The sequence below is a fragment of the Sceloporus undulatus genome, chromosome 5 (assembly GCF_019175285.1).
Source record: "Sceloporus undulatus isolate JIND9_A2432 ecotype Alabama chromosome 5, SceUnd_v1.1, whole genome shotgun sequence".
Classification (NCBI taxonomy): domain Eukaryota; kingdom Metazoa; phylum Chordata; class Lepidosauria; order Squamata; family Phrynosomatidae; genus Sceloporus; species Sceloporus undulatus.
This window is the reverse complement of record NC_056526.1, coordinates 167,727,774-167,751,538: the sequence shown is the minus strand read 5'-3', so window position 1 is coordinate 167,751,538 and position 23,765 is coordinate 167,727,774. Positions and strand designations below refer to the sequence as shown.

At 37.8% G+C, this 23,765-nt stretch overlaps 1 protein-coding gene across 1 annotated transcript in view; it reads left to right on the top strand.

Annotated features, from left to right (window-relative positions):
- NPNT (nephronectin) overlaps positions 1–23,765 on the top strand; it is an 83,812-nt gene that overhangs the window by 47,968 nt on the left and 12,079 nt on the right. The window contains exons 6-11 of the mRNA XM_042469699.1: positions 180–299; positions 1,086–1,205; positions 3,683–3,817; positions 6,612–6,734; positions 8,723–8,839; positions 10,158–10,616. Of these exons, the coding sequence (XP_042325633.1) occupies positions 180–299; positions 1,086–1,205; positions 3,683–3,817; positions 6,612–6,734; positions 8,723–8,839; positions 10,158–10,616 (1,074 nt within the window). The remainder of the gene's footprint in view (positions 1–179; positions 300–1,085; positions 1,206–3,682; positions 3,818–6,611; positions 6,735–8,722; positions 8,840–10,157; positions 10,617–23,765) is intronic.

Here is a 23,765-nt window from a genome sequence, read left to right as displayed (position 1 = left end):
TCCTTCCAATTGCATAAAGGGGAATATATCATAGGAACCAGTTTAGGGTCCAGTCCCTATTAAAGGCTGAATTAAGTCATTAAGAGAACCTGATGGCAGTCATTTTCTGCAATTCTAAAAATGCTAATACCTAAATCCTGTTCTGTTTTTGTTTCCTCTTCCTGTCTCTGCCTGATTAGATCTCAATGAGTGTGGACTGAAACCAAGGCCATGCAAGCACCGATGCATGAACACCTATGGGAGCTACAAGTGTTACTGTCTGAATGGATATATGCTTATGCCAGATGGATCATGTTCTAGTATGTCAATGTCCTTCTGCATGATTTTAAACAAAATTAAATGTATTGTTTAAAAAGCAATAGCAACATTGGTTAATTAAGCTAATAGATATGATAAAAATTGATAAACAAATGACAATGATTCAAGGAAGCTCACTTGAATGATACGAGGAACAATGGATGAAAGTAATAAAATGCTGGAAAGAAATGGGGTGATAAAGCATAAACATAATATATTAAAAACTTTATGTAATAAACTTTCTGTTAGAAGAATGAATTAAGAATATTTATATAAAGATGTAGAGAAATGGTGATGAATTGTTTCAAAAAGTTCTTATTTAAGGAAATTAGTGAAGTATTATTGTTTGGTGAAAGATGAAAATAAAGGAAAAGGAAATTTAGATTAGATTTTATGGATTATTAAAAATGACAAAGTTAATCATATACTGATGGGAGGAAGAGGCACAATTGTAATTTTTTTTTTAAAAAAAGCAACATCAACAGATTTTCAAATATAAAATATAAACTTGGTTAATTAAACAAAGAAGAAGAAGAAGAAGAGGCTGTATTGGTATCACAAGTTACATGAATGTAGCCATTCCTTGACTCACAAGTATCACATTTGAGAATGAGAGAAGCCTTAGTACATATTCTCCAAAAAGTTCATGCCTTTCCTATTAAAGTCAGCTGTATTTTGTCCATTGGCTTCCTATGTTCCTAAATTTCACTTAGACATTATTAAAAAGCCTGAACAGACATGCAACCTGACACAACATTTTTAAGATGATGATGATGATTTCTCCATAGATGCCCTCACATGTTCAATGGCAAACTGTCAGTATGGCTGTGATGTAGTGAAAGGGGAGATTTGCTGCCGCTGTCCTTCTCCAGGTTTACAGCTGGCATCTGATGGCAGAACTTGTATAGGTATGTGAAATATATAAATATGTTCTTGTATTAGTTTTCTCTCATGAGCAGTGGGACATTCCAAAGAGCCTTCATGGTTGATTTTCATGTCTAGGAAACAAAAGAAGTCCTTATGTAGTGATCTGTTTATTTGCAAATATTATATGAATGTGGAAATAACAATACAGGCAGCATCAGATTCGCCACAATAGCAGTCAGTTCCCTGTTCCATAATGATTTATGTTGTCATATTTTATTTAAATAATTGATGCAGTATGTCCTCAAGACAAGCATGCACAGGAATAACTATGTATGGGTTTGTAAAAGTGCATGGCATAATGTTGCCATGAGTATAATAGAAACACATATAGCCAAACAAACAAACAAAAAATGAATAAATTCAATGACTCTGACTTTAAGTAAAAAAACCAAAAAAACCCAGCTATCATAGTGAGTGATCTTATTTGCAAGCATTACAGAAAAGAACTGAATAGAGGCCGGGTCTTGAAAAGAACAGATTGTCTGGCACATTTCATGAACACACTTTCTAGGGAGAAAAAGTAGTTATGCTACTAATCTTACCCTGGTACAACAGTTGAAACAATTCACTCAGGAACCTCTGAGGAACATTATTCTTGAAATGTGTCAGACAAATCTTGAAACGATAATATATTGCTGCTTTTAAGCACCACTTGAGGATTTCCCTGTTTCCTCCTTTAAAAATATACATTAAAAATCTTTTTTGATGCCACTCATGACTCTCTTAAAACCAGTATTTGACAAAACATCTGGAGGAACACACTACTCAGGACTAGGAAACAAACTGAGCAGTGACATTATTATACACTATAAGCCAAAGGTGCTGATCTTTAAAGAGCTGAACAGTTTGGGACTTGTCTTATCTGAAGAATATGATTTCTTCTATATGTTCCTGTTTTATTCTTAAAATAATCTTTGCAAGTTCTCTTCTGTGTGCCAGTGTGATTAGCAGGGAAAAGGCCTGTTTCTCACTCTGTTGTGTATACAAAACCCTCCCTAAGGAGTTCTACTTGGTATCTTCATTGTATACATTCAGATACCAGGCTAAGATTTTCTACTTTTGGCAGGTATAATAATACTTTAATATGATGATTAATATAAAAGGAATAATAATGTTTTAATATAATCAGAATATTTTAATACTGAAATTCGGTGTTGATGCTGATTGTTTTGGGTTTTTGACTGAGTAGGGTCAGTCGGTTCAGGATTGTTTCAGGTCAAAGCCAGAGACTTAGTTCTGATCTGCACTGCAAAAATAATACAGCTTGACACCTTTTTAACTGCCATGACTCCATACGTGACCACATGGCCAAAGGTGGAGGTGCCACCCTGCAGGTAGACCTCGCTATCATCTGAACTAAGACCAGAAACAGAAAATGCAGGTCCATGACTAACATCTTCAGTTTCTTTCGCTTGTTTGCCTGATGAAGAAGCCAGTGTGACTTCGAATGAAGGTATCATTGTTTGGATGTTATTGCCTCCATGCAGTTAATTCTGGAATTTATAGTTTGTTGTGGCAAACTCACAAAACTACAGATCCTGGAATTCCATAGCACTTAGTCATGGGAGTTAAAGCAGTGTCAAACTGCATTATTTCTGCAGGGCAGTTTGGACCTTAGACAGCATTATGCATTAAGTAGTAACTACAGCTGTTCACAGCTTTTCATTCAAACACTTACACACACATAACACAGAAAGCGGAAGGCATATTTTCCTGTTTGGAAATTCAGAAAGAAATGTTAGTTAAAGGGACTGTTCCCAAATCAAAGTGAAATGATGGAATTATTTCTTCTTTCTTACTTAGGGAGATGAGATTAGGAACATTACATCTACCCTACTAATTTCTAGCCAGAAAGTGGATGCAGAGAATAGTGGAGGATGAACCCTGGTGTCACAATGACTGGGAGGGAAGGAGAAGTCTAAGTAAATACAATACATTGATCATGGTTCTAAAAGTGAGCTGGCAATTTCTGCACAGTCCTTTCCTTGAGACTGGAGCTGAGGCCACCAAAACTGGAGTATTTGCATCTTTATTTCTGGCTTGGAATGACCCACAAAAACTGGAGACTCAGTTCCAGACTCCGAGATCTGGCAACTCTGTTCCTGAGGACAGTTGGCAGTATAAACTAACTAAATCAATGTGCTCTGTTTGGTAGAGAGGTAAGATTAGACAAGCAAGTGAGAGAGAAAGAACAGTTGAGCACTGCTATGTCTTAAAAATTAATTCAGATTTTCATCATGGGAGTTAGTAATGCAATTCCAGAGCCAAAGGTCATTTCCAGATAAGATTTAGGACCTTTCAGTTCTTGTAAGATAAGCATACCAGGACCTCCCAGTTGCTAGTAATGCATATGTCTGTGCAGCCCTCAGCCAATATTGTCGTCCTTGGGGCTGAATAGGTTGTGAACTCCTGACATAAATTTTGTTCCTGCAAATAATTCTTGGTTTTCTGTTTGTAGATGTTGATGAATGTGCCACTGGGAGAGTTACTTGTCCCCGATTCAGGAAATGTGTCAATACATTTGGAAGCTATATTTGCAAGTGTCACAAAGGCTTCGATTTGATGTACATTGGAGGCAAATACCAGTGTCACGGTAATTAAACTAATGTTAACAAAACAGTTCCTAGAGGAACACTGTGAACATGCATTTGCATTTTTTACACCATGCCCATCTGTTTTACAGAAGAACTGTATGTTATGGCAACAGGAACACAAAATTGCCACTCTCTTCTGTAATGTACATGACAACCTGTGTTGTTTTACCAGGAAGGTTCCCACCTAACCAACAGCCATATCAGTCTATTTCTTCCTCAGTATCCCACTTTGTTGTTTACCCCAGGGGGGGAGATGGGAGAAGAGAAATGGGAAATGATATCATGACATCTTAAGTGGTGTTGGATATTATAGAGATGGTAATGTAGAACTTGAGATATCTTGTTTTTGGTGGAAGTTCAACAATGGCTCCGAGACTTTGGAACAGTCTTCCTGAGGAGATCCGCTCGGCAGCCTTGTTAGAAACATTTAGAAAAGCAGTTAAAACCGAGCTTTTTAGCCAAGCATACCCCTCTGATATGAATACCCCCCGGATATGAATGATATGCCCCTTTCTGTGTATGATCCCTGCCTTGCTTGTTGATGCTATTGTTATTGTCTGATGTTGGATATTTTATTGTTTTTAGCTGCTTTTAATTGAATTTTGAGGTAAACACTTTGTGCTTTTATTTAGTCTGTAACCCTGCTTCGATCCACTGGGAGAGGCGTGGAAACATAAATAAATTATTATTATTATTATTATTATTATTATTATTATTATTATGAAATTCATTTCTGTTCTGTATATACCTTATATACATAGCCTGAAGGTAATTTTATATACAATATTTTAAATAATTTTGACATGAAACAAAGTTTGTGTACACTAAACCCTCAGAAAGCAAAGTTGTCACTATCTCAACCACCTATGTGGACAGTTTTTGATTTTGGAGTATTTTGGATTTTAGCATTTCAGATAAGGGATTCTCAGCTTGTACTTGGTAGGCTTTGAAACTGATAATAATGATTATGGAGGTAACAAGTGGTGGGCCGCTTTCTGAGAACTCGCCAAAATAGATAGGGTGACGCTAGATTAGTGGCACTATCAGAGAGTAAAGTGGAACAGGATGAGTTTTCCTTATCTGGAATTCTGAAATCCAGAATACTCCAAAATCCAAAATGTTTTTCATGGCTGAGATAGTGACACCTTAACTTTTGATGGTTTATAGCACACAAACTTTGTTTCATGTACAAAAGTATTTCAAATATTATTTATAAACTTCATTTTGGGCTCTGTGGATAAGGCATATATGAAACATAAATGAATTTTGTGTTTAGATCTGAGTCCTATCTTCAAGATATATTATTAACTACTGTTGGCCATACACATTTGCATCTTTGAATTTTCCAGATTTGATTCAAGTTTTTTTCTAGGAATCTCTAGGTCCTTCTGTGCAGCTTTCACAGAGGTTGACCACAGAATCATGCTGGAGGGCCTAGAGATTCCTAGAGAAAACACTTCTCTAGGCATGATTCTGTGATCGGATGTTAACCATAGAGTTGTGCTGGAGGACCTAGAGGTTCCCAAAGAGGTGTTCTGTCCAGTAAAAAAAGTAGTGTTTTATTAGCATTTTTTCCACTTTCATGGGGGTCCTGCATCCCTAACCCCAGCAAATGTGGAGGGCCCACTATATATGCAAATTTTCCAAACTCCAAAAATACCCAAACTCCAAAACACTTCTGGTCCCAAGCATTTGGATAAGGAACACGACCTGCATTGAGATTCAGCCACTGGTTTCAGAAAAAATAAATAAAAAGGGAGCAAGAACAGCATTGGCCACATCAAGTATTGAGGTCCTGGCAGTTGCCTGGACCTGCCAGATGCTAATACTGTCCCCAGTTGCTATTTTACCATAATTGCATAGGGGTTGTTATTAATTCCCCAAGATTAATTATGTGTAACACACTTTAGTACTAATGTAGTTGGTAATTTGATCTTGATGGTAATGAATGTTCCCAACCAGCTTGCTTGACAGATTCCACTTAAATTTGTGTGTTGTGGAATACTAATTTAAGATCTACTGAGATTTAGGGGCTAAGAAGTTATAGAAAGAATATTTGTTTTAGCTTCTGCAAAAACTTATTATAGTGAAATAGTTTGTGAAGCCTTGAAAATCTTAATGTAGATTATTTTCTGAAAAAAATAATTTAAGTTATCTTAGCAAGATTTACTTTCATGAAGACTAATGCACAGAGCAAAGCTTATGGTTAGCAAAATAACTTAGCTGACAATCCCTGTGCAAACATGTATCAGCATTCCCATTTACTGGAGAATTATTCAAGAAGAAGAGCTTTTTACCAGTTCCAGTCCTCATGATTTGTGATTCCTGGGATCATTGCTGAATAACACCCCTGAATCAGTTATCACTGTAAGTTTTTTTTGATAACCAGTGAACAACCACAATGTGGATTTTTTCTTTTCTTTTCTGTGCCAATCCTATTTATAAGTCATAATACAAATGCCCTAAAAAAACGAAAAACCCAACAAGCTCTGAGCTATTCCTTCTTGGTGTCCTCTACAAAAGACTTCAAAGTCCTCTTTAGAAACCCTACACTAAATAGATCAAGAATAACTGCAGAAGGTCACTGCCAAAGTTCATTTGGAACATGTTACTAGGGGACCAGAAAGTAAAATATCACTTAAATAAGTAATTTGTTCAATATTTCAAAACAAGATTATGATTTAGTTCAGTTTTTTGATGAGAGGGAAGAATGGATGATTTTACATGTAATGTGAGGACATTATAACTTGCATCACATAAAAAAGGCTTTTATGTTTTGCTTACCTGTTGCAGATGTAGATGAATGTTCACATGGCCAATATCAATGTGGAAATTTTGCACAATGTTACAACACACAGGGATCTTACAAGTGCAAATGTAAAGATGGATACAGAGGTGATGGAATGAACTGCATAAGTAAGTAATAATCCTTTTCATCTTGCATTCCAAATCCAAATGAGATGGGAAGAAAAATTTATTGTGCAATAAATTGTGTGGTCCAGTTATGTCCATCTCAGTTTCACTGAGCAATTTTAAAGGAATGGAGAGTATATTTAAAGTTTTATGAGCATTAATATACCAGTGTAAAAATACATTTCCTCACACTTCATTTTTAGAACTGAAATCCAGTGAACACTGTTTGGAGTCTCATTCTGTACATTGCTCTAATTCTTGTAATGGTCTGCAATCTACAGTTTGCTTTTAGCAGGCATGTGATCTGTTTCCCTACATCTTTGCTGTAGGTTATTAACACTTTCATGGCATGCATTCTGCAAGGTTGTTTTCAGTTGTTAACATCTGTAAGGGATTTTGGTTACAATAATGATATCATATTGATCATCCACTAAGTAATATTACCTTATCACGCCAAAGAAGGAACTCTTCATACTGTATAAATTCATGTATGAGTCTAGAAACTTTGGTTAAAAATTGCCCACAAAAAACTGAGTCGACTTATCCACAGATCAATGTAACTACTGTACTTTAACTCATAAAAAAGGAATCATGCTCTGATGAAAGGCAAAAGCATAATATGTCCTGGAAGCACTGATACCTCCCCCCCTTTACTCTCTCATCCATCCAGCCTTTAATGTGAGCACAGTTATGCCTGCTGGAATTTTATAAATTCTTTGGCATTGTTTTCCTTCCCTTCATCCTTTGTATTCTTTGTTCCATGCACCTAAGTTTTACCCTTGACTTATCAATGGGTCATATCAAAATTCATACCCAAAACCTGCCCTCGACTTATACGTGAGGACGACAGATAGACGAGTATATATGGTATATGTATTTTTCCCTTCTTTGATCTAAAAGCTAAATTGATTTTCTTTCTATTCATACTTATTTCTGCTGGTCACACAGGTGGATCATAACTGATTATTTCCTTAAGCTAGTGGAGAGCTCCTGTAGCTTAGTGGCAGCGCGTGCACTATTAATTAAATTTATACAGCACTTTTCTGCCAGATATATCCTGAAGTCAATGAATGATAACAAAATACAGATTAAAAACTAAATGCAAATTAAAAACAACAAAAGACAGTTCCCAACCCATTAAACGCTGTTCATTAGGATACCAGCTTACATGCCAGTGGGGTCATTGAATTAAAAAGTGCCTTGTCTGCCAGAATATGGCAAGAGAGTGGAAAATTCCCTTGGGAGGGAATTCTAGACTTTGGGCTCAACCGTTGACAAGGCTCTTTAGGTTCAGTTCCTTGTATTTCAGGTAGCAGATCTGGGAAAATCCTGTACCTGAGACTTTGGAGGCCTAAACTGGACAGTGCTGTGCTTAGAAATTTCTTTATAAAACCCTTCATTGCCTGGTAGTTTTCTCCTCATACCCAGCTATTTCTCATAACAGTTGCTTTAATATGCTGGCATTCTAAGTCAGGTTGTGTAGCCTGTGGTCCTCTGGATACTGTTGGACTCAAATCCTCATCAGCCCCCATCAGCATAAACAATGGCCATGAGTTAATGGCTTAAAGCTAATCAGCACCTGGACGACCACAAGTTTCTTACTCAGTTCTAAGGATGTTTGCATGGTACAATTGCTACTGATATTCCAGGCCATCTAGTTGTTTCTATTTCCTGCATGTATTTGGCAGCATATGGCAACATTTTAAGAGAGATCTAAGTTTTATACAAGTAAAGATGTTTGTCTGTTCCTGGGCTTTACTTTTTGGAAGTAATTTTTTTGCATGTGAACAACGCGAACAAGAATCACATTTGTAAAGATGTGCTTGCTTCTGAGTTGTGTCCAAACTGGAAGTTGGTCATGAGACATGCATGTAAGAGTTTTCCAGATTTGAACCAGTGATTTTATGAAAATAAGTTAAAACTCAATGGAGATCTCTTTATTTGGCGAACTCAGTCTGTAGCCTCGCTGATAGTACTGAATTTTTCACCAGCTTTCGCTGCTATTGAAAATGAGACGGGTTTTGGCTCAGCTGAGGCACATGGCAGAGGTGAACAGGATCCTTTTAATGTGGTACTCTCTGAGACGGCATCTCAGAGGGAGATGTGGGGTAAGGGACAGTCTCTGTGTGTCTTGGTACAGCTCCTAATGCAGTGAAGGTTCAGTCCTTGTTACAATCTTTGAAGGTTAGAAAGCCAATATAAAGGTTGCAGTAAGTTATAAATAATCTCTCATAGCTGGGATTACATTGTCATCCAATTCACTTTTGTGGGAAAGTAAGATGGTAATGTAGCTTTTAATGTAGAAGGTCCTTGAGGCTGACTCAACACTAAGTCCTGTTGAATTCAGCATGATCTCAAGTGTTTTAAAGATTGTCATTTTACTGTCTTAAGCCTAACATGTTAACAATATAAGTTGTATCTCAGGGAATTAGCATTGCAACATGTATTAGACTTGCTAGGAAGAAGTTGCTGAATTCTCCAGAATGAAATTTAGAAAACTGGTAACCTTGTAAATTAGTATTCATGGGGACATCACCATGCAACATTGCTATGCCATGCGACACCATAATGTATAGCATGTATATGGGTAAAACTGCAGAAGACACATAATTTATAATAAAAATGTGCCAATGAAATTATATACTGCTTTCAGGAATATATATCCATTTACTTAAGCACAGTATAGCTGCAATAACATAATTGACTACATAAAACATGGTAGTTTAAATGAATATATGCAGTTCATATGCTCAGTTTTTCACCTCTTTGAATAATTATCTGTAAGTGTTGTCCATTTTATTCAGATGGTCTTGTATGGATATCTGTTTTTGTCTTGCCCAACACTACCATGCTTATAAATTCTTGAAGAGATAATATCAAGGCAGTTGCTTATTACATAATTCCCCATCTGGATGCATCTTCCAGATGTGCAGGACTACAACTCTATATTCCCCAGAAAGCTGGAAGCTGTAGTCTGATCTATCTGGAGGGCATCCAGATGGGGAACTATGCTATTAAACAACTGCCTTTTATCACTATAGAACTTTGTAACAACTTTCAAGATACTCAATGCAGCACAGCAGAAGAAAGTTGTAATCCAAAAATGTTATCATAGGATAGTGTTTTGACAGTATTATGAAATAATGTACTTTCTTTAGCATGAGTTTATATTGCCACATAGACATAGAAATAGTTATCATTATTCACATGTAACATGTAAAGGAGAAGAAAAGGCATTAGCAAAAGGTATGCATAAGATTTTGGTGCAATACTTTTGATATAACCCTGTCTCAAAATAAAGGAGAGCTCAGGTCTTACTCTCAGTGACATTAGCATTGGGTGGAGTTAGCCTTGCATTCAGGGAAATTTGCTTATTTCCTCTGCATATAGAGATGACAGTTCTCTCTATCTCCACTTCACCCACAGTTATTCCAAAAGTCATGATTGATCCATCTGGTCCATATCATGTATTTAAGGGCAATACAACCTTTCCTAAAGGCAGTGGTGGGATGACCAATAGGATACCTGAAACTGGTGTTACAAGACAACCCATCAAATCACCACATATACCAGCCATAGCTACAGCAAAGCCTTCTCCAAGGACAGTCAGGCCAACCCAAAGGCCAACCATGAAGCCAACACAAAGACCATTTACCAGGTTTGTAACAAAGCCTGCAACAACAAGACCAGCTTTGAAGCCAGTGACAAGATCTCCGCCAGAGACAAGACACCCAACAACACCCCCAACTCCACCAAAGCCTATAACAACAAGAATATCAAGAGTTACGACTCAAGAACCACTATATGAAACAACGACTTATCAGGGCTTTACAGTTGACAACAGGATACCAATTGATCCTCAGAAACCACGTGGGGATGTGTTTAGTAAGTAGCACTGATTTTTTTTTTATACCTGTGAACTGTGAAAAATACCTGTGAAGTGTGAAAAGCTGTCTGTGGGAAACTTCAGATGTCTCATGTGTAAAACTTGCAAATAGTTGTACCTGTGATTTGTTTCTATTCCAGGCTTGGTGCTGTAAGAAAAGCACATAACTCAAGCATATTGTTGCACATGTTTGATATACTGTACATCTGGTGTATTACATGATTGAGTGGAATTTATCAAGATATCTGAACTATGACACACTTTTGAATTTGTCATGGAAATTTTGGCAACATCCAATGTGTAAGGAAGGCCTAGATTAACATTTCTGAGAGCCAGCATGATGTAGTGGTTTGAGCATTGGACTAGGACTCTGGAAGACCAGGGTTTGAATCCCACTCAACTATGAAAACACAGTAGTTGACCTTGGGTAAGTCACACTCCTTCAGCCTTCAAGGAAGGCGGTGTCAAAGTTTGACACTGCCTTCCTCGAAAGCTGAAGCAGTGTGACTCCATCTGAATAAACCTTGCCAAGAAAATCTTATATCAGAACTGACTTGAAGGCACTAACAACAACCACAACAAAGATTAGAATTCCAGAGTAGTCATTGATATATATATATATATATGTTGAGAACTGAACAGGTTGCTGTGATATGAGACATTTCTTAAACATTATGACTGAGCTGAAAAAGACACCAAGTAGATGGACATCTTGGTGCCATTTTTGGACCCAAATCTATTTTTGAGTGTAATCTTTTGAAAAGTATGGTACTTTTCTGCACGGGTTCACGTAGCCATCCCTGGGGTATTTATTGCTAAGCAACTGCAAAAATCACATTAAAAATAACTCTTGATTCCTTTTTTCTGGAATGTGCCCACCAAAAGAGAGACATTTAAAGCTCATGGTTGTAAAGACACTCTTTGCATGAGGAAGTATCATTTACAGAGCTGTACTGAAAGACATTGCATTACTTTTATGCCAAGTTGACTTCATGCCACAGACGACATTTGCTGGCTTGTGCATTTCAGCATGCCTGCCAAGAAATAACCAGTACCCTGTTTCATCTTTAGTAGTACAATGTTAATTATAGAACTTGGGAGGGTGTTTGGATAAGTCTTACTGTTCAGGTTCATAAACAGTAACATTGCTGAGCTAAATGCAATCTGATTTTTGTTATCTTACAGGAGATAGACAAGTACATTCCTTGATGGCTTTAGGAGTGAATTTGGCTTTATTTCAGATATTCCTTGGACTAGAAGCTCCCCTCTTCCCCAATTATCTTAGAGGTTTTCTGCTCCCTGAAACAACTGTTTGGTTTCATTTTTGTTCATCTGAACTGCTATCACAGTAAATTAGGGTAGAGGATTAAAATACTAAGAAAGTTAAATTCATAGTCTAAGAACTGAGCTAGAAGGTGTATCTACATGACATAGATACGTTTCATGTCATTTTAAATGTCTGGCTTCATCTGAATGAATTCTGGTATTTGTAGTTTGCTGAGGTATTTTGAAGGTAGCCTCCAAAGGCAGGGATTCAGGAATAAATCAGTTTAATTCTTTAGGAAAGCCAGAACTCAGGGAGAAATGTAAGATGGCTTTATGACCATCTGTCAGGGATGCTTTGATTCAGATTTCCTGCATGGCAGGGGGCTGGACTGGATGGCCCTTGTGGTCTCTTCCAACTCTATAATTCTATGATTCTATGAAAGTGAAGAGTGAGTCATTGATGTCTATAGTATCCATGCTAGCTGGGGTTTCTGGGAATTGTACTATAAATATGCCCATGCTCCCCCCTCCCAACAATATAGTGCACTTTCCGTACATTAGTTCAGTAATCCTACTGTGTTAGGTCATTGTAATTGTTCCCATTTTGCAGATTGCAAGTGGGCATGAGGCTTAGCTTTGGTGCCTCATGTAAATTTTTAACCTTTGTGGATTCCTCCTCCTGAGGAACGGCATGCCTTTTAAATGTAAGCATCTCCTATAGCTGATAAACACACAGGAGCTGTGCAAGGATCAAGAAATGAAATCATTGTGGAGGTGAACAACACCCTTTGGACTTAAGTTGTACACCCTTCCATTACATGGAACAAAGCTAAGAAAAGCCTCATTTCCTTTCTATAAAGCCATTGATTGGGGAAATTACTAGGATACATGCTGATTAGCCCATTCATGACTGACCACATTACTGAAGTAATTAGCACATAATCTATAAATGTGGTTGCCCAGGCTGGGGACTAGAAAAGAGCAGAGGGAGGGAGAAAGAATGAGAGATGTTTCTGGTGTTACATACGTAGGGGAAGGACAGGAAAACAGGAGCACAGGAAAAATATCTAAAAATGACCTGTATGGCTATTTAGAAGCTAGAATTCTCAAATGAGGGACAAGATGTCAATTTATGCATTCCTCTCTCCAAAAGAGGGCACAGATTTGCATAAAATTCACATATGCTAATGTATATTGATAGATGCACATTTAGAAACAATTACTACAACTTAAATAGGTATTTAAATAAAATTGTTCAATTGGAATAAATTATATCTTTTCCTGAGGCCTTAGAGTAGCAAGGATAAAACTTGGGCTGGTAAATTAAGAGACAGTTTGTAAGCAGGCACATTCATAGCTTAAGGTAAAATGGAATACTTGAAAGAGATTTCTGTATTATATATTAAGGTGAACATTCCTTTATCATTTCTTGTTAAGTACTGAAGCCTCTGTGGTGTGTTGTCTCATACTTCAATCCTGTTGCTAAAAGGTGAAAAGGTTGAAGAAAAGAGCTAAGATTGTATTTGTAATATTGTAATATTACTAAACTATCTTGCCAAGTAAACCTCAGGATGGTGATAAGTGAGAAATTACTTGAAGGTACACAAGAACAACAAGGGGTTTGAAGATAAGAAGTGTAAAAATATTTTACCCTTTTGTTTCCACAAATGTTAATACAGAACTTTGATTTAGAAGATAAGATAAATATTAGATATGAATGCATATATTACAGAGAAAGAAACCTCATTGCAATTATTTTACATGTATGTCCATGGGGCTTTGGTTTTCAAAAGTTCTGTGTGATTTTTAAGCTTACTAAGGCCATTAATCAACAGAAAAATGTTTAGTTTGCAATTCTATACATCCTAAACATAGCAGCAAATTTCCTTGCACTCAGTGGGGCTTGCTTCTGAACAGACATCCTGTGGCAGATGGACTGGTGTACAGCAATCCATGGATTTCACTGTTATTATGTCACCAATGATTTAGTAGTACTACTACTACTCCTCCCACCTCTCTCCATCGGTGGGTGTGGGAAACAGCAACAGATTAAAATACAACACATATCAGCTGAAACACATGGCATCAGGGTTTTTTTAAAAAACTTATTCACAACTTCTGCATCCAAAATCTGTTTTAAATATGGTGAAACCCAATGTGTGGAGAAGATACTCAGAACATGCAGTTTAATCACAAGGCCTCCAGATGCTGGTATATACTTGCGGAGGCACAATCAGCATCAATCTGAACTCCATATTGTGGTAATGCCTCTATTAGACTCCTTCCAAGGGTAGATTAATATTTGTACTAATCACAGCTTTTCAGTTTGAGTCAGGACTCAGCCTCTTACCTTACTTACACCAGGCTACGACAGAGTCAGAGCTTCTTCTCAAGTTCCCAAACTTCTGGAGATGCTCAGAAGAAATAGAAATCGATCCTTCCTTGTCTGATTCAAACTTGAACGCAACAAAAGGTCTCTGAATGATCTTGCCCATCGCCTGAGGGAAAGAATCAATTCACTTCAGCTGGCTCAACTAAAGTAAGAAGAAGGAAGGGTAAACTCAGAGTAGCCATGAGCAGTTAGAAATTCCACTAGTTTGCTTAGAGTGGCAGTGAAGAATACTGGGTTAATTGGGAGGAATATTTCAGATCACCTAGATAATTTTAACCAATAAATCAGTGTGATTAACTGTTTGACTTCGCAGGCCCAGTTTTAAACCTTGTTTCTGTTTAAATACCTTGTATTCATCATACTACAAAATCCAGGAATAGTTTTCTAAAAGGAACCGTAACTTCATAGTTGCTGACTTCCTTATACAGTTAATGAAATAGTTCTGTTCCTGAACATTAATATTTTTTAACAGAACGTTTGGTACCAGAGGTAGAAATGACATGGAAACAGTAGGTTACTGCATCACAAAACAAGAAAAAAAGCAGAAAAAAAGCAATGCAACATGTTTCAGCAAAGTTTTTATTGAAACCTAACTTTATGCACATGTGGAATGAAACAACCATGCCAAGTAAACCTTGCATAAATAAACAAAACCATTTTGAACTTTCTAGAAGTCACTTTAAAGCTTCTTCCAACATGTGGCCAAGGATGTTTTCTTCCAGTATGTTGGGGTAACTGGTGAAGCTGTCTAATTTGTTTTCCTCCATCCTCACTAGTTTGCTGTTTGTACATGCTCAGTAAAAGGTTTTTGAGACAGCTTCTGTTTACTTTGCCTGTTTTTGGAAGGCACAGGCACCTACAGTAGGATGAGCTAAAGTAGAATACTGCTATTTTTCTGCTCAAGTATTGTCGCACTGTTTACTGCAGGCACACTGCTGCAGCTGGGCACTGAAAATCTGTGTTTCCTCCCAATGCCAATGCTGTTAAAAATATCTAGAAGAAGGAAGAAGAAAGAGGGCTGGGTGGGTGTAAAAAGACTTTTTTTAAAAAATACCTTCATTGTGGGAGATTTTGTTAACAAGTATGCCTGTATTACTTTCCAATGGAATTCTTTTCAAATCTGAGAAGAAAGGTCCACTCAGATTCCTGGATAAGAGTGTTTTGGATTGCAGCATTAATGCCACACACTGAACATCTACTGTTTCTATTGGCTTTCCCAGTAACTGGGAAATACCAGTTACTTGGCATTCGTGCCTTGTTATTCAGAGCTATAAATATGTGCAATTTAAAACCATAATACGTAATCATGTATTATCCTTTAGTTGGTATACATGGAATCAAAGGCACAGCTGTCTGACCTACACATGAGATTCCTTTCATGCTTTGGATGTAGACAATTTGTTAAGCTTTCTGTGGTGACCAGCTTAATGCGTTATTCTTTCAAAAACAAAACTAAACACAAGAGTCCTCTATCAATCCAACTTCAGGAGAAACTTTTTAAAAATTCTGTGTGTGCAAATATAGGGCTGGGATCCTGAGGGTGCATTGCATCACATTAACTGGAATAGGAAGTGAACAAGAAGGAAAAGGTCATGGTGCAGTGATGGTGATGGGAATAAGGGATTGGAGCAATAGGATGCTCAGAACTGGCAAATTATGCCTGCCTTTACTCATGATCACTGTGGAACCCCAGAAAAAGTACAAGTGTAATTGGGGCACTAGCCTAAGTGTTTGGTGTATGTCAATTCTCAGTGGTTTGCTCGTTTGGTTTGTTTCCTTCTTTCCTGACAGACCTGTGGTGGGTAAATTTAGCTCACGTAAAATTCCTGTTGTAAACTAGTGAGCATTGTTGATTTTTAAATAACTGAAGATTTAAGTATGACTTGACCATAGAATCTTCCTTTTGTTCCTACATGGAGGATGATTTCTAGCAACGTGTGAGAGAATATCAATGATGGATCTTAGGACATACCTCCCAGGTCACAGGGTCTACTCCGTAGTGGCCCAGTTAGAAAACTGTGATGGTAAGAATGCAAGCCATGGCCCACACCACTACCATATTGGCCACTAAAGGCTGTGGTCACATACCACTTTAAACCACAGTGTTTTTCCATGGTGATCAAAAGTGGCAGTATACTGACCAATAGCTCACGGTCTTTGGGTGCACATACCCCACGAGAATGCTGGATCAATCACAACAAGACAGACCTGTTCCAAAAAGGTCTAGTGCAGATCTGCCATTGTTAAACTAACCTCATTCTTCTGTTTTGTTTTATGTTGAATCAGTCACTGTCAGAATATTACAGGGCATGGAAAAGTTACTTTTTGGACTACATGACCTAGAATCTCCCAGAAAGCATGGTCACTGTGGGATTCTGGGAGTAGAGGGCCAAAAGGTCACTTTTACAGGCTCTACATGGGAGTGCCAGCTGATGGATTTCATGTCAGGGCGGGGGCAATAAATCAACTTCATGTTTTAATCCAGACTTTGAAGGTGGTGACCTCTGTTCCTAAATAGGTTCAGCACCTTGGATAGTTCCATTAAAAGTAGTCCAAACCTAGCATGAATTCACCACCCCAGGAGAGAAAATGCCTCCTGAGATAGACAAAAGACAATATATAAACTGAGATTTTATATACTTTTTTTTCCTCTTTGAAGGTATATATCACACTTACCAATATATATGCGTACATATTATACATATAGATGTATAGCTGTAGATGATGTGATGTGTGAAGCTCTGGTACCCCAATAAACTGCAGTTTCCAGAAGGGAGTTAAAGTGGTGTCAAACCAGATTATTTCTGCAGTGTGGATGCAGCCACAGTACATCTTCAGACAGAAGACCCTCCTTTAGTAGTTCTTCAAATAGAAGCCTACCCTTTGTACATCAGTATGTGTGGCCAACATAGCATGTGTATGTGTCAACTTATGGGAACGGCATGAATTTCATAGGGTTTTCTTTAGCAAGGAATACTCAGAGGTGGCTTTCCATTCCCTTCCTCTAGTAGATTACAATTAAAAACCTAGAAGAAGATAAAATATATTAATATATTAATGAGTATCACTTGCTAAAGATTTTCTAGTACCTAGCAGGATTAAAATCATTAGCAGATTTTTGGAGCTGGTTAAGTGAGCCCCCGCCCATGCAAAATGTTATTCATTTTTTTAAAATATTATTTCTTTTTAGTGTTTTAACTGATTATTGTTGATGACTAATTTATGTTTTTCCCCTCTTTCAGTGTTAGTATTTTCATTATATTTTATTGCACACTGCCTTAAGGGTCCTGTTGGCAAAATATAAATCTAAAAAATGAAGACAGTAATTGGAAAAGCAATAGAAGCTCAAAACTAGTGCTGCAATTATGTGTGTGTGTAGGGGGGGAAGATTGAGAGAGAATAAGAAAGAAGCAGTAATAAAAATAAAAAGAATTAACCCTTGTTCCAATCAATGAGTTACATGGGTTAGTGTGCTGGAACTGAATCTTATTCATTTATTTATTATTTTAATATAGTTATTTATTTAATTTGCATGCCACCTTTCTCCCAGAAGGGACCCAAGGCTGCTCACAGAAAAAAAAAACATTTAGAAAACATTACAATAACATTTAAATCAGTCAAAATAATTTAAAACCAATATAAAAATATGTTAGAAAAAATTGCAAAAAGTTAAAAGAAATGACTAAAACACATATACCTTACTCCATTTATTATGTTGGTTTCATTCTGGTGCCAAGATGGTTTTTTAGTAAAGCCTCTCGATCCTAATGATTTATTCTTTCTGTGTTTATCCTTCATTTGTATGTATTGTATATAAGGTTTTAGACTATTATAACATTTAAAATTATCAAAATTTTAAATTGCACAACTGTTTAATATGTATTTAGAATGTTTATATTCTAAACATGGAGGAGGGCAAATATTGTCCCCATCTTCAGAAAGGAAAAAAAAGAAGACCCAAAGGATTACTGCTAGTTAGCCTCACATCAATACCAGGAAAAGTTCTAGAGCAGACAATTAAATAGATAGTCTGTAAGCATTGAGAAAGGAATGCCATAATCTTAAAAAGTCAATATGGGTTTCTCAAAAAATGTGTTATGCCAGACTAATTTTATCTGTCTTTTTTTTGGGGGGGGGGGAATTGCAGCTTGGTAGATGGAATGAATTCTATGGATGTAGCATATCATCATTTCACTAAGGCCTTTGACAAAGTCCCCCAGGATATTCTTGCAAACAAGCTAGTAAAATGTGGGCTAGGCAATGCAACTCTAAGGTGGATTTGTAATTGGTTGACTGCCTGAACCCAAAGGGCTCCTCTTCATCCTGGAGAGAAGTGACCAGTATGATGATATAGGGTTCTATCCTAGGCCCACTGCTTTCAACATCTTTATCAATGACTTAGATGAAACAATAGAGGGCATGCTTATCAAATTTGCAGATGACACCAAATTAGGAAGCGTTACTAATGCCCCAGAGGACAGGATTAAAATTCAAAATGACTTAATGGATTAGAAAGATGGGCCAAAACTATAACAAAATGAATTTTAACACAGAGAAATGTAAGATACTACACTTAGGATGAGTCCCAGTCCTGGGAAAAGAGCAGGATACAAACAAACAAAATATAAAAATGAAATGCACAGATATAGGATGGGGAACACCTGGCTTGATGACAGGACATGAGTCCTATTAGACCACAAATTGAACATGAGTTAGTGTGATGCAGCAGCTAAAAAGCCAATGCAATTCTTGGCTGCATCAATAGAAAGATAGTAAATAGTGCCACTCTATTCTGCTTTGGTCACCTGGAATACTATGTCCTGTCCTGGGCACCACAATTCAGAAATGATGTTGACAAGCTAGAATGTGTTCAGAGGAGGGCAACCAAATGGTGAAAGATCTGGAAATCATGCCCTATGAGGTGACTTAGGGAGCTGGATATGTTTAGCCTGGAAAAAATATGGTTAAGAAGTGATACAATAGCCCTGTTTAAATGTTTGAAGGGGTGTCACATTAAAGATGGAGCAAGCTTGTTTTTGTTGCTCCAGAATCTAGAGCATGGAGCAATGGATGCAAACTGCAGGGAAAGATATTTCACCTCAACTTTAGGAAGAATTTCTAACAGTAAGAGCTGTCTGACAGCTCCCTCACAGTGTGGCAGAGTCTCCTTCTTTGGAGATTTTTAAACAGAAATTGGATAGCCATATGCCTGAAGTGCTTTGTGTATTGCGACATGGTAGGGGGTTGGACTGCTGGCTCTTGTGGCCTCTTCCAATTCTTTATTTCTATATTTTTATTGTTTAAAATTTTAAACTGCTTAAACTAATTTTATTGTAAGCTTTCCAGAGATGGTTTACGGTGGAATATAAATATTTTACAAATAATAATTAGTAGAGCCACCATGGTGTAATGGTTTGAAAATAGGAATGGGACTCTGGAGACAGGTTTGAGTCTCCACTTGGCCATGGAAACCCACTGGGTGTCCTTGACAAAGTCACACTCTTTCAGCCCCACAAAAACTCACGATAGGTTCACCTTAGGGTCACCATAAGTCGGAAATGACTTGAAGACACACAACAACAAAACAACAAGAAAATAAATAAATATATGAAGGATGTTTGTACTCTTGTTTTTACTCATTCTCTTTCAATAAATGTCTCATTTACCAATCAGTTTAATCTCATATCTGATATTTACTACACAGATTTTCCTACAACATTTGCCAATCTTGGAATCAGCTTGTAACTGAAACCTTTAATCATGATTAACCACAACATAATTCATTCCAACCAAATTCTGCCACTGGCAAATAGATAAAAGCAATCAAGATTAAAAGGCAGAGTGAAAAATTTCATTTAATTAGCCTTTAAAAACATTCTGCTTGCACAGGTTCAGGTTGGCACTCCCCAGTTTTCTGGAGATCTTTATGTGCTTTTTGTGAATTTTTTGGAATTAATGTTTTAGCCTAGCAAAGTATCTGTTTTTGCAACAACCTCACTTTTCTGCCAGAGCATGCAGAAAACATCAAAATTATATTTAATGAACTTAATGAGTAGAAATAAACATGAAATAGCAACTGATCTCCATCAGGTTTCAGTTGCCCATTCTGATGTTTTATGAATTGTTCATAACTTTGGTAAATCTATCACAGTGTGTTTTTATCAGAATATGTTGCAAAATCAGAGCTTTTATATCTAAACAAGCTTCAAGGAGTCCTACCTTCCATTTTAAAAATATTTTTATGTAGCAAAGAGCTGCTGAATCTAGTGAAGAGCAAGATGAAGTCTGCTTTAAGGCACAGCTACTCAAAGTTTTGGTCCTTGGTGCTAGTCCCTGAGACATTGGCTGCTGGTTCCTGGCAAGGTTCCAGGAAAGAAAGCAACAATTGTACCAAATGGGCACAGATTAATGCCTGTCTCTGGCACACTGGGAACAAAATAATTTATGGTCTCCCACATCAGATAGCCTGAGAAGCACTATTTTAAGATGAAGGCTTCAGAACTTGGGGGACAGATGTTGAATGTGCCACTGAGTGGGGTCTGACGAAAGCTTGGAAAAATTACATTTGTGTACCACTGTACCAAGGATCCCCAAGTTAGCATGGAGGTTGCAGTCTAAAAAAGGAAATTTTCTGAGCTCTGGGCCACAGACAAAAGTGGATAAGGTCATCTCCTTTTCCCTCCTTACCACCTTATTTTATTTCCCACATCTTTTCTTTCTTCTTTTCCATCCCCTTCCCTACCAATTGCCAGAGGAAGGAAATCAGACTCTTGCCAGATGTCTGAACTGATTGCTGACAGACTGCATTTGAAATTAAGTTGTAGCTGGCCCATTCCTGCTTTAAAAAGAGTATTAAGTTGTAGAAATGTGTTACATGTTTATTTGTCATACTTAGAAAACTAAACTTGATGTGAGGCGGAGAGAGAACACTAAGTGTTCCAGTTCCATGCTGTTGTTGTGTGCCTTGAAGTCATTTCCTACTTACAGTGACTGTAGTGTGACTCTATCATGGGCTTTCTGGGCAAGATTTCTTCAGAGGAGGTTTGGCATTGACTTCCCCTGAGGCTGAGAGCATGACTTGCCCAAGGTCACCCAATGGGTTTCATGGCCAAGTGTAGAATTGAACCCTGATCTCCAGAGTCACCATCCAACACCCAAACACTATGGTCCAAAAACACTGCAGAAATAATCTAGTTAGAAACTGCTTTAACTGTGCTGACTCAATGCTAGGGAATTCTGGGAACTGCAGTTTTGTGAGATATTTAGCCTTCTCTGTCAGAGAGCTCTGGTGCCACAATAAACTATAGTTCCCAGGATTCCCTAGCACTGAACCAGGGCAGTTAAAGCATTCTCAAACTGGATTATTTCTCCAATGTGTTTTGGACCTATGTCACACTGGCTCTCTCCAGTTCCATAGTGAATCATTAAAATGATAAAAGCCATGTGCCTAGATAACTATGGTTATCCTGTGGTCACAGTAAGCCTCTTAAATGTCTTACTTTTTCATTAATAATGTATTAAACATACCAGTTCTTATCAGTTTTGTTTCCCAGAATACCCACTTATGTTTGTTACAACAAGAATCAGGAATAATTTTAGGAAGTCTTTTGGGCAGGTTGTTGGCATATGCCTGTATACAGGTTGGACTGGACTATCAAGTCACAAACCTGAGGATGCTCCCCCTGTATGTTTAACATCTGACAGAATTGTAAAATTGGCTTCTTTCTTCTTCCCCTGATCTGCCTCCTGAAGAAATAAACAGGGTCTCAGGTGTGGCAGATAAGAGGTGTTGTGTGCTCAATGGGTAGTGAAGCCAAGGCTGCTACTTCTTCTGATATAGCTGGCTGTTGTCCTCAGGTTGGACCGAGGGGAAGGGAGACAATATTAAGGAAGGCGAAAGGGATGGCGAAAATAGTCAAACTGACATAGAGGAAACAAGGCAAACAGTGCAAGGGCCCAACAGTGGGAGGCAAAAAAACTTGCACAGGCAGCAAGTAAAAGGGAACCAAGGTCTGCAATGTCTTTACACTAATGCACAGAGCATGGGAAATAAGCAAGATGAACTCGAACTCCTAGTACAACAAAGCAAATATGATATAATAGGCATCACTGAAACCTGGTGGGATGAGTCTCATGATTGGAATGTGGAAATAGAGGGGTATAACCTTATTAAGAGAAATAGGCCAAACAGGAAAGGAGGAGGAATAGCACTATATGTCAGAGATATTTACACCAGTGAAGAGATCCTGGACATCAATCATGGAAGCCAGGTGGAGAGCATCTGGATAAGAATCAAAGGGGAGGGAAACAACATGGATGTTACAGTGGGAGTCTACTACAGACCCCCAAGTCAGACTGAGGAATTGGATGATATCTTTCTAGAACAGATGACCACACAGTCACAAAAGAGAGATGTAGTAGTGATGGGCGACTTCAACTATCCTGATATTTGCTGGAAGTCAAACTCAGCAAAATCCTCAAGGCCTAACAAATTCCTCACTTGCCTGGAAGACAATTTCATGGTCCAAAAGGTGGAAGAGGCAACAAGGGGGTCAGCTATTTTAGATCTGATCCTAACCAACAAGGATGACTTGGTTAATGGGGTGCAAGTGGTGGGATCATTAGGTGGAAGTGACCATGTTCTCCTGGAGTTTGTAATACAGTGGAAAGGAGAAGCCAGACATAGTCAGACACGCATCCTAGACTTTAGGAGAGCGGATTTCAGTAAACTTAGAAAAGTATTGAGGGCGATTCCATGGTCAGAAATACTAAAAGATAAAGGAGTTCAGGACAGATGGGACTTTCTCAAAAGGGAGATACTGAAGGCACAATTTCAAACCGTTCCAGTGAGAAAGAAAAATGGGAGGTGTCTCAAGAAACCAGGATGGATGACTAAGGAACTTTCAACTGAGCTGAGTTTGAAACGGAACATGTATAAGAAATGGAAAAAGGGGGAAATCACAAAAAAGGAATTCAAAGAAATAGCAGCCAAGTGTAGGGGTAAAGTCAGAAAAGCTAAAGCGCAGAATGAACTCAGGCTTGCTAAAGAGGTTAAGAACAATAAAAAGGGCTTTTTTGGATATGTCTGCAGCAAAAGGAAGAAGAAGGAAACGGTAGGGCCACTCCGTGGAGAAGATGGCAAAATGCTAACAGAAGACAGAGAAAAGGCAGAATTACTCAACACTTTCTTTGCCACAGTCTTCTCAGAAAAGGCAAAGGGTGCTCAACCTGAGGATAATGGAGCAGAGGACAGAATAGGGGAATTTCAGCACAGAATAAGTAAAGAGATAGTAGAGGAACACCTTGTTAATCTAAATGAATTTAAGTCTCCAGGACCAGATGAACTCCATCCAAGAGTATTAAAAGAACTGGCAAATGTAATATCGGAGCCATTGGCAATAATCTTTGAAAACTCCTGGAAAACAGGAGAGATCCCAGCAGACTGGCGGAGGGCAAACGTTGTCCCCATCTTCAAAAAGGGGAAAAAAGA